The 11,518-nt window shown below is 37.8% G+C and overlaps 2 protein-coding genes across 5 annotated transcripts; one reads left to right on the plus strand and one right to left on the minus strand.

The window, feature by feature from the left end:
• Positions 1-618: 618 nt before the first annotated feature.
• Positions 619-3,845, minus strand: LOC143030678 (uncharacterized). Of its 3 annotated transcripts, XM_076193856.1 has the most exons (4): positions 3,272-3,845; positions 2,398-2,537; positions 2,239-2,274; positions 619-1,612 (listed from the first exon to the last, which is right to left on the minus strand). In XM_076193856.1, the coding sequence occupies exon 4, from the start codon at positions 1,391-1,393 to the stop codon at positions 884-886; it is 510 nt and encodes a 169-aa protein (XP_076049971.1). In that variant the 5' UTR covers positions 1,394-1,612; positions 2,239-2,274; positions 2,398-2,537; positions 3,272-3,845; the 3' UTR covers positions 619-883. The 3 variants fall into 3 exon arrangements, with proteins under 3 accessions (XP_076049971.1, XP_076049972.1, XP_076049973.1); XM_076193857.1 differs by lacking the exon at positions 2,239-2,274; XM_076193858.1 differs by lacking the exon at positions 3,272-3,845 and having other exon boundaries at positions 2,398-3,259.
• A 134-nt stretch (positions 3,846-3,979) lies between these two features.
• Positions 3,980-11,140, plus strand: LOC143031409 (uncharacterized). Of its 2 annotated transcripts, none has more exons than XM_076195187.1 (2): positions 3,980-4,109; positions 7,368-11,140. In XM_076195187.1, the coding sequence occupies exon 2, from the start codon at positions 7,596-7,598 to the stop codon at positions 8,634-8,636; it is 1,041 nt and encodes a 346-aa protein (XP_076051302.1). In that variant the 5' UTR covers positions 3,980-4,109; positions 7,368-7,595; the 3' UTR covers positions 8,637-11,140. The 2 variants fall into 2 exon arrangements, with proteins under 2 accessions (XP_076051302.1, XP_076051303.1); XM_076195188.1 differs by having other exon boundaries at positions 4,092-4,221.
• The last annotated feature ends 378 nt before the right edge of the window (positions 11,141-11,518 follow it).

The raw sequence follows: 11,518 nt of genomic DNA on the forward strand, positions 1-11,518 counted from the left end.
GGGCTTCCCGGGATCTGCACATGACAGCCGAGTGCTAAAGTCAACTTCACTTTATAAGAAAATCCAAAACGGTGACCTAAATTATTTCCCATCACCACAATATCATATTGTAGGAGACTCTGCCTTTGGAGTCCAAAAGCATGTAATGGTACCATTTAAGAACTCTGGAAACTTATCGCAAGCACAAATTCTCTTCAATACTAAACTCTCCAAAGCAAGAGTTACCATTGAAAATGCTTTTGGTTTCTTAAAAGGTAGGTTTCGACGATTGAAGCATGTAGATGCCGATATTCTTCGGATACCTAAAATAATAAAAGCATGCTGTGTTCTTCACAACATATCAATAACTCAGCCTGATGAAATTAACATCCTCGAGAGGGAAGGGCTGGTGGATGACGCTGTTGAGCATTTCAGTTCTTCATTGTCGTCTGCCCTGCCACGAGACCAGGCTGGTGTGCTAAAAAGGCAGGCAATAGTGGCAATGCTACAGTGAGTGACAGGAAAAAGTAAAAGCAACCTGGAATATGACTGTTTAGGGTTTCAATAATTAGCCAAAATATATTGTTTTTTACATTTCTTTACATGTTACAAAAATATACAAAATTCACATATATGTACATGGTTTTTATTGATTGTGCCTCCCAAAATTTTGTAAAAGTGTTTTGACTCACTCTGAAATCCTCTTCAAGTGTGACGTGGCACATATAATTGGATGTACTTTTGCTTGTGTTCATATGGTAGGTTGGAGGGAATGCAGAGGGCAAGCACCAGTACATCCAATTATATGTGCCACATCACACCTGAAGAGGACTTCAGAGTTAAAACATTGTGTTATAGTCATTTGTCACCATGTAGTTATTTGGTATTATATTTTATTACAAAATCACTCATTGTTTTGCCTGCGCTCTAATTCAATTCTTTTTAATCTTAGGATATTCAACCTCTCCCTCTTTATCTCCATGTCCATTTCGTGGTGTTCTCTATCACGGCCCGCAATGCAAGACAAAAGTTCTTTTAGTTCTGCCATACTGTTTTGTTGTTTATCACTAGATGTTTTCAGTGTATTTTTAATATCTTTCACGCACAATAACAGTTCCTTTCTGTCTGCAGAGGGTCTTAAGCTTCTGGTTCTTGTTCTTCTTGGGTATGGGACATTCCCTCGGGCTGCAGGTGGCTCCTCACGTGTGGCTGGAGCAGGCTGTGGGGCTTGTGAGGCATGAGCAGGCTGAGGATCTGGTGGTGATGCTTGAGAAGGAGTTGGGGCACGTTGCGAGGCTTCACCATGCTGAGGGTCTAGTAGTGTGGCTTGAGTGGCTCCTGGAGTGGCTGGAATGTTTAACACTGGTGAGGCTTGTGTGGCTGGGTCTTCTTCCACAGGGTTGTCAACCTCCATTTCTGCCACACTCCTAGTACCCACTTCTGTGCCCTCCAACACACACAGATCTGGCCGGGACAGGGGACGATTCTTCAGAATTGAAGACAGGAGATTGTAAAATCGTGGCTCAGTCTTCTTTCCCCTCCCATTTGCCTTCTTGTAGTCCTCATAATGATGGAATATTGATTTGAGGTTGCGCCACTTGCCCTCAACTTGTCTCAGTTCCACGCCTGTGATCTAATTTGGGGGAAAAGTCAAAGTGGAATTATTATTTTTCAATATTAATTGATACATGCATCTTTTCATCATAAGGATTCCTAAACACACATTTGACAGAGAGAGGTCATTAATTGGGAAGCACATAATGTAATGGTCTGGTTAACCATTTTTAAACCAAAAATATGTGAAGAAATTTTTTAGGTTCATAGCATACAAAACACAGACATAGAGCAGGGGCACTACAGTCTTGGAATGCAGATCACACTGTGAATTACAGTGTGATGCTTCATGACGATGGTACCTTAACCTTGAGGAGGAAAATGGAATGAAGTAATGATGAAGCACTAAAATTATAATACAGAATCCAGTTACCATACCCATGCTGTCACTTAAAAGGCTATTAGTATTCATACGTGCATGTACAAAATCATGTACGAATCAAGCAGTTGGTAACCAGCTTCCCAATATCAAAGGCAGGTAACACTGAGAGGCTACCCATTATAACATAAGGACCTGACACATAGCATATGCCACATACAGAAAAGCATCATTGGTGGTAGGCAACATCCAGACAGGAACATATTACGTGCACTGCTTACATAATAGACATGCATACATCATAACAGTTTTCATTTAACTAATACCTCAATGTGATGATGCAGTTGGATGCCTGCTAGTCCCTGAAGGAAAAAAAATATATATTAAATGTGATACTCCAGCTGTAATGAATTGTGGTTACTAACAGATTATTATGGCGAATATCAATAAGAAAATGAACTCACATGGCCTACATAATAACTTACCAATTCCTGCAACACTCTGGTGATGTCCTTCCACACAACGGCCTTTGTAGTTTTCTTGTCATTTAGGCGCGTGTAGTTTGCCTTGACAAGTTGCAGGAGTGCTTCTGTAGCCTCATAATTCCACAGTTCTTTCACCTTCCCTGAAAAATTAGGCACTCATTATAGTAAGGAAGTCATATCATTTCAAGTGCAAAATTATACAGGATATAAGAAACAGTGAAGAAAAAATACATGTGTGACCTACATGTATATTTAGAAGCACAACACAATACTAAAGACTGACATAGTCATGCCACAAGGGCCTTAACATACAAAAATTAGAGGCTACCCTATGGTCAAGCTTTACTGTTTGGAAGAAACAATCTGTGAGACTGTTTACATAGAGTTTCATCCAAAGAATTACAGTACTGATGTATGCCCTGGCATACATGATTATTTTGTATTGTAATATTTCAGTATAAGTGTCCAACCAATACCACTAATTTACTTTGTTTTCGGACACCCTCCTCAGTGAGTGATTCACGTGGTGGGTTGTCCACTTCTTCTTCATCCTCTGAAGGGGAACAAAGTACTTATGTAGGAATCCAATATTCTGGTGAGTATAGTAACATGGCAGAGACAGAATTGATTTGGTAAGATGAATACTTACAATATAAACTGCATGTGCTTTGAAACATGTATGTATTTTGGGCATTGTCAAGGATAAAATTACTAAGTATATAATAACATAAAATCGTTTATCATAATGTATTTATGATGGTATGTACAAATAACAATGTACAGCCCTACACTAAAATTAAGGTCCTTGAACAGGCTGAAACTATTTACTGTAATAATATAAGAGGAGATAAAATACTTTTCATTCATTACTTACAGTTCTCGCTCCATGTTGGTGGAAATTTTGGGGATAAATGGTTGGAATGAAATCTTAGCAGTTACAGCAGTCGTCCATGATGTACGCAATGTTCGTGTTATCTCAGCAGCATTTCAAAACAAATATCATTTCTCCGATATATTTGCTTTAATACGGATGTCAATAGCATACAGCAATAATGTAATCCTTTAATTTTTATTTTTCAGCAAGTATTATACGGATATATAGCATAAACTACACCAAGTTCACATAACTGGAAGACAAAGTCACAACCACATGAACTGACACGGACGTTTCTCACTAGACATATGTCTGAACAGTGTTGAGGTATCACAAGACAACACAACCATTTATTTCAAGTCTTATGGACAATTCTTTTGAATTCTAATGCTAGGAACAAGTTACTACTTTGATCTTCTTTTCATATAAAACAATTATCATAATCCTTAGGGCCTCAGAATTGTAATTATTGAATGTGATAGGAATGGCAATACCTTCCAGCCAATCAGAGTGCGTGTTAGCTATTCCGAGCATATTCGCTGCCGTATCTTCAAACGCCTCTCCCAGTCGTTTGATAAAACCAAGCAAGAACTTCAAACATGTTTGATAGCGTTTGATATTCTGATGCGTTGGTAAAAACGCCTGATGTTATGATCCGTACGACACTTTTTCCGAGACGGTGCGAGCGAGGGTCGTCTGGTAGCACAGTAAGTCGTGTTTACCATAAGTGAACGGAAAACTGAATATAAGCAATGTAAAGAAACAAATTAAATTAAACCAAATTGGAGCGTGTTATAGATGGAAGTAAATAGGACATCGTATGCAAAACTTGAACCCGGTAAGTAATTTCTGAAAGTGTCCTTGCAGTTGCAAGAATATTTGAAATCCCTTGGACATTATGGGATGATGAAGGTTCACGAAGATAGTAACCAAATAGGGAAGCTACACAGGTAATAAAAAAAAAAAAAAAAAATCAAGGCGTTCATCAATCAGTTACAGCCTACATGTTTGCATTGATGCCTGGAATTTGCAGGCCATTATTTTTGTTGCTGTTTTGGTGTGGGACATTTTCGAAAGAATACTGTAGGTCAGTAATGAGATCAAATTAGACATTACTGCATTGAAAGAATCCCAGCGTTTAAAAACTTGTGGAAGGGAATAGCTGCAAGGTAGGGGGTGAATATACAAAACACAAAGAAAATATTTCTAATAACAATATCCCTCCAAGAACTAGGAAGTTATTGACATTATGATTATATAATGATGTTTTATGATTTTCAAAAGCAAATTGTAACTATAATTACATTTGGTGTTTAGAATACCCTGAATGGTAAAATCTAGCTGATGATACATGTAAGCAAAGGTGTGAGACGATTGACAAATATCTGCCTGTCTCATTTTTTTTCACCAACATACCATTAATTTGCATTAGTTATATATGGAGTTTCAAATGCTCAGAATACTAAGATCTTGATGTAGATACAGATAAGAATTACAGTTGTGAACCATAGCCTAACCTAACTCTAGGGAATTTTTGAAATATTCGCTCATCTTAGTTTTTTTGAGAAATTGCTACCAATATTACTACTTACTTATATATGGGATTCAAAAGACTTGGAATTTCAGCTGTGAGAGACTGGCAAGCATCTTAATAGACACCTAAAATTACTAGGAGGATAATAAATTTCAGCTGTGAGAGACTGGCAAGCACATAGACACCTAAAGTTACTAGGAGGATAATAAGACTCATTATGGAGACCATAAAGGGAAACATGAAAGTGGAGAACGAAATTTATCTTGGTGTAACGATCTAAGAATACCTAAGCATTATATTTGTGCCCCCCCCCCGAGAAAGCAAATAGAATGCTGGGGATAGTGGCTGAAATGATTTACTTGAAAATTCCAGCTGTTACCACCAAGTTGTATAACGCTGGTCCACCTAAATGGGTGCGTTATTTTTGGTATGGACTACAAACCTTGTTCAAGACTTTTAGATGGGTGAGAGAACAGTGACAAGCCTCGAAACTTGCATCAGATGTAAGAAACAAAACATACAAATGCCTCTGGAATAAAATATCAGTAAAAGATAGAGGGCGTAGGTTAGGTATGGTTAGCATAGGGTGTGCGTGTGCTTGTTTTATAGCTTATACTAACAATTTTGTCGTCGTTTCTTTGGCAAATCACTGGCTTTGCTCATTTCCCAGTGGGTTCCCCAGACATTGTTGGTCAGGGGTGGAGGTTAGTACAAACATGTGATTTCCGATTGAAGCAAAACATACAATTCGATCAAATCAACATTTAAAAAAATTGTAAAATGTGTTTCAGAATGAATTAGCCTGTTGGATGGTTTGCGAATATTAGGATTTATATCCCTAAATTAAATGTAACTTTGGATAATATTATATGTTTTCTCATCCACTTTCCCTCCAGTTCATTACATTAAGCTCCTATAGACCAGGTATCACATATGTGCATTTTTTTTCGTTCGTGGTTAGAGCCTGATTGTGGATCCTACAGGCATGTTTTTGCAACTAGAGACCTGTAGGCTGAGTACATTCACATGCAATTTGTACTCTTTTCCATTACTAAAGAAATACACATCTACGCGATATATAACTAGAAAATTAGATACTAATTTGGTAAATTATAGTACATCAATGTAATATATGTTTTTCGTGGCTGAAAAAATGACTACAAGCAAATACACTACCAAACGGAACCGCGGTGAGAGCTTTGAAACGCCATGTTTGTGTCGTCTGCTCAGTCCCGTCAGTGTCATTTTGACAATGGCGATGTGCAACGAGGTTTAGTTAGGCCAATTTATATACTTTAATTTCTTCAACTTCTGCATCTATCACAACAAACATGGCATCTTGTCGCGGCTTCGTTCGGTAGTGTATCACTTTTAGCAATTTTGTTATCGGTTTCCATTAGGGAAAACGTGTATTATGTTGATATATTCCAACATACATTTTTATATTTATTGTTCTATTACTGTATTGTCTAGATGCGCACTTTTTAAATTTATCGGTGATTGTCTTGATTGACATGCAATAAGTGTCAGTGAAATTTGCATCATCAGAACATCACGATCGGAAGAGGCATCTCCCATTGTTAATAGCATGTGCCATTAAATAGCCAGCGGTTACAGTGGCAAAGCAAAAAAGCTGCCAGGAGATCCCTCTGTCCATAAGACGTTCTAGTATTCTGTCGCAGGATGAAGTCCATGGAGTATCTAGCCACCAAGAACTCAATCTTTTTCATCCGTTTTAGACGCCAGAAGAGTAAAACTATTGGCAGAGGCCGTGTGGTATATGTTCTTTGAGCACTGGGTAGACCAGGGGTCTCCAAAGTGGTTGATGCGAGTATCCAAGGGGTCGATAAATACCCAACCTACCATTTCGGAGGAGACTGCTTGCAACCACCATCTGTTGCTCTACTCACATCTCCATATCATTCCACTTTTATTTCTTCCTAGAATACCATATCCTCCAACTAGACCATCAATTTTTTTTCATCAATGCGCTCTCTCAAGTCACCCACCACTACCACCGAGCAATTGTGTGATAGTGAACGTCACTGAAAATCTGGCACCGCCCGGTAATCAAACCCCAGGACTTTCCACTGTCACTAGTGACCACTGGCACAGCATACAATTCCAATGCTTCCCACACAAACTGACAAACCATCCCACAATGTTATCACGCCATGATGTTAGGTTTGTTATTGAAACTTGGATCAATGCAGATGTAGCGCACGCCCATAGCATGGGGATCCGGCAATGTGGGTCCAATTGTTGCCAAAATTGGAACTTAGATTGGTTGTTTTATAGATTGATTATCACCCTTATGTCAAATGGCAGCAAACAGACTTGGCTCTGTTTGCTAGGAGTGCAAGAGAGCATTTGCTAAGATGGTGTTGGTAGTGTCAAATGACAGCAAACATATTCTTCTGTTTATTTCTCAGTATTTCATGCGACATATGGATTTATCATGGTATGTTTATACGTATTTCGATAAGTTAAAAATTTTTACATTCAAACTTTACACTCAATATACAATATACATTTGTATATGTTTTATTTTTTCATTTTCAGGACCAGGATTTAACAATCCAGATTTCACTAGAAGAGTCGATCTTAAGTTCTGTACATTCGCTATTGACGCCGGAGACAAAGCATCCCAGTGTGGCTCATGTGATGCAGATTTCTACCACAGGAGTAGTCTCAAAAGGTATATAATGAACCACACAGGAGAGAAACCTTTTCCAGTGTGACCTTTGCGACGCAGCTTTCACTGCAAAAGGTAGCCTCAAATATCACAGGATGACCCACACAGGAAAGGAGCCTTTCAAGTGTGAGCTTTGCAACGCAGCTTTCCCAACAAAGACAAGTTTTGAGCGTCACGTGATGACCCACACGGGAGAGAAGCCTTTCCAATGTCACCTTTGCACCGTAGGTTTCTCACAAAAGTCAAATCTTCGACGTCACGTAATGATTCACACAGGAGAGAAGCCTTTCCAGTGTGACCTTTGCGACGCAGCTTTCATTGCGAAACGTGACCTCAAACATCACCAGATGACCCACACAGGAGAAAAGCCATTCAAATGTGAGCTTTGCGACGAAGTTTTTAGAAAAAAGCAACAACTAAAAGGCCACATGATGACCCACACAGGAGATAAACCTTTTCAGTGTGACCGTTGCGATAAAGCTTTCACACAAATGAATGGTCTCAAATACCACATGGGGACACACACAGAAGAGAAGCCTTTCAAGTGTGACATTTGCGGTGCAGCATTCATACGTAACTCAAGGCTTCGGTGTCACGTGATGACCCACACAGGAGAGAAACCTTTCGGGTGTGATCTTTGCGACGCAGTTTTCAAAACAAAGGCAACTCTTCGATGTCACATTATGACCCACACAGGAGATAAACCTTTCCAGTGTGATCTCTGCGACACAGCTTTCACTACGAAACGTGACCTAAAATATCACAAGATGACCCACACAGGAGAAAAGCCGTTCAAGTGTGAGCTTTGCGACGCAGATTTTAGAAGAAAGCATCATCTCAAACACCACATAATGACCCACACAGGAGATAAACCTTTCCAGTGTGACCTTTGCGACGCAGCTTGCACAACAACGAGTGGTCTCAAATCCCACATGAGGACCCACACAAAAGGGAAGCCTTTCAAGTGTGACTTTTGCAATGCAGCTTTCAGAGCAAAGGGCCGTTTTAAAAAGCACATGGCGATCCACACAGGGGAGAAACCTTTCCAGTGTGAGCTTTGCGACAAAGCTCTCACAACGAAATGTGATCTTAGGTGTCACACGAGGACCCACAAAGGAGAAGATCCTTCAGTGTGACATTTGCGACACATCTTTGACAAAAGAGATGGGTCTTAAACATCTCGCGATTACTCAGGCTTACTAAAAAAGTGATGCGTACTCAAGGTAGAAACTACGCAATGAAATGCTTGATAGAATATGACCTTTTGTTATGCCGCGAATAAATGAACTTGGCCTGTAAAAAGCTAAGACGTCATAACTCTGTTGCGGTTAGAAATGTATTCGACAGACGATTTTATTTCGGGCAAGAGAAGTCCCCTATTGGTCAAGTGTGACATTTGCGACGCATCTTTTACAAAAGAGATGGGTCTTAAACATCCATGATTACTCAAGCTTACTAAAAAAGTGATCCGTACCCAAAGTAGAAACTACACAATGAAATGCTTTATAGAATATGACCTTTTGTTATGCCGCGAATAAATTAACCTTGCCTGTAAAAAGCTAAGACGTCATAACCCTGTTGCGGTTAGAAATGTATTCGACAGATTATTTTATTTCGGTCGAGAGAAGTTCCCTACTGGTCGAGTACATGAATAGAGTCGTTCGTTAACCTATTGTTTTAGCTTGTATTTTTTTTTTAGAATACATGGATAAGTACTGTCAGGAATGTGTCTAGTTTTGAACTTAGATTTCCACGGGGAGGGATTACACGATGTGGAACATGCATGGGTAGTCTGTCTAGACTGAAATTATATGCGACTCACTTCATTGTACACCAGCCCGCGATCCTGTGCCCCTTAAGTATTACTCTGATATCAGGTTTGTGTTAAGATGGAGAACGTGTTTACTATATTGTTGAGAGCATTGTTAGTGATGATGCTTAATGTATTTTTTTTTTTTTTTTTAAGATCGATTTCTGATGTCTATCATATTATCACAATCAGACAAGAAACAATGGTCTAAAACTGTCCAGTAATATATTCAATTTGGAAGTGGGTAGAAACAACTTCGCCAACCTTGTAGTTAATAAATGGAATAAACTTCCTGCAGAAGTGGTGCAATGTAGTTCAGTTTGAAGCTTTAAGAATCATCTAGATAAACACCTAAGCACGATTCTGTAATGATTAACATTCATTTTATACTATTTTTTATCGTTTGTCTGTTTGATTCTCATTTATTATTAGCTATGTCAATTTATTATTATTTACTATTTACCTGTTTGTTTACCTATGCATTTATTTATGTATTTTATTTATTATTTACATTATTATAGTTTTTATTTATTAATTTATTATGTTTTCTTTTGCATCCGACCTAGATATGGACCAAAAGGTCTCCTATCGGCATGCTCCGCCTTTGTAATATCAACAGACTATCTGATTTAATGTACTTATGATAAGTTTATTGTATCCTAAAAGCTCATGTAAATGTATTTTTATAAAGGTGCAATAAACTATTTGAATTTGATAGATTTTCAAGGCTTTGATTTTAGATGTGTTCTATCATACTAGTGACTTTACGGGATCTACATTTGATGATGAAGTGATACACAAACGTGACAAACCTATTTATTGTGTCTTATGAACAGGTAATTCCCCTGGTGGAGGATGATTAATCTAAACTGAAACTAGCTAAGGTGGTGGCCGACAACTCCAGTATGTTGTCGGCAAGCTAAACTTGATATATTACAAAATCTGTTCATTCAAATGTGCCAAATCTTTGCACAGCTATAAAATATAACACAATGAATTGAAAACAAGCCGATTTATTAGCAATAGAGTCATTTGTCGGCATTTTTTTGCCTCTTGTCGGCTCGTATCGGCCGTCACCAGCTCAATATAAGCACTGGTCTTTTCAAATTCGATAATTTTGTCATCAACCAAATTGTAGTACTTAGCCATCTAGTGTGACATTTTGTCACCTGTGTCAATTGTCAACCATTTTATTAATCTTTTCTTGTCATTATTTATCTTTATTCTTATTATTTCCATTTTTGCTCCTTTGTAAAACAATCCTTATGTATTTATGTTGAGTGACATCTCCTGTTCTCTACAGTATTGTATTTAAGCTGTACTTTGTTGTGTAAGTATATACTTTGAAAATGTCTTGCATAGACGAAAACGTTCAGTATTCCGATATTTTATTTCCTTGTGGTTTCAGCAAAATGTCTTTATTCGCGTGTTTGATCCATACCACCAGTGATCAAAATACTAACTTACACAAAGGCAATTTTATCTCTCAAGAAATAAGCAAAAGAATAGTAGGTATAATGGAACCTTACGAGTGACCCAATGTCGTCCCTTCCTCACTAATGGGACGCATTGACCCTTGTGACCTGACCTACCGCCTTCCAAGGGGGAAATATCCTCTGCTCTTGTGCAAACTGTCCTTCTACCTTTTTCATGTATATATGAAATATGTATTTCTATTCAAATATGTATATCCTATTATAATAATACTATGAATATCCTATTATATTAATACTATGTATATCCTATTATAATAATACTATGTATATCCTATTATAATAATATTATGTGTACCCTATTATAATAATAATATGTATATCCTATTATGATAATACGAAAGAGCTCTGCTTCGTTAGTTTCTTTATCCAAGTGGTCTACTTTGCATAATACAATATATGCTACGTGATATTTCATAGACTATAAATAATCTATATCCTATTCTAAGCAATTCCTAATAACATTTTTGTATTCAATTGTATGTAATATATATATAATCTTGGTATTATAAAGAAATGACAGTTTTTAAAATAACATCATTTTTACTTTAGCATTATCCAAATTAGTAAGCAAATATGCCCCACTTGTTCGAACCCCACAAAAATTCAAAAAGTGTTATGTTTTTAGCCAAGTCCAATCTCAGTGATGATCTGCATTCGCCGAACATAGATGGCTGGCTGGACGGTAAATTCTAAGCTGTGGTCGGTAATTTTG

This window comes from Oratosquilla oratoria, chromosome 12, assembly GCF_046742065.1.
Source record: "Oratosquilla oratoria isolate Oo_2021 chromosome 12, ASM4674206v1, whole genome shotgun sequence".
In the NCBI taxonomy this organism is placed as follows: domain Eukaryota; kingdom Metazoa; phylum Arthropoda; class Malacostraca; order Stomatopoda; family Squillidae; genus Oratosquilla; species Oratosquilla oratoria.

What these genes read in the sequence shown, in the direction of transcription:
- LOC143030678 (XM_076193857.1), bottom strand. Translation starts at nt 1,393, where the DNA reads ATGGAGGTTGACAACCCTGTGGAAGAAGACCCAGCCACACAAGCCTCA.
- LOC143031409 (XM_076195187.1), top strand. Translation starts at nt 7,596, where the DNA reads ATGACCCACACAGGAAAGGAGCCTTTCAAGTGTGAGCTTTGCAACGCA.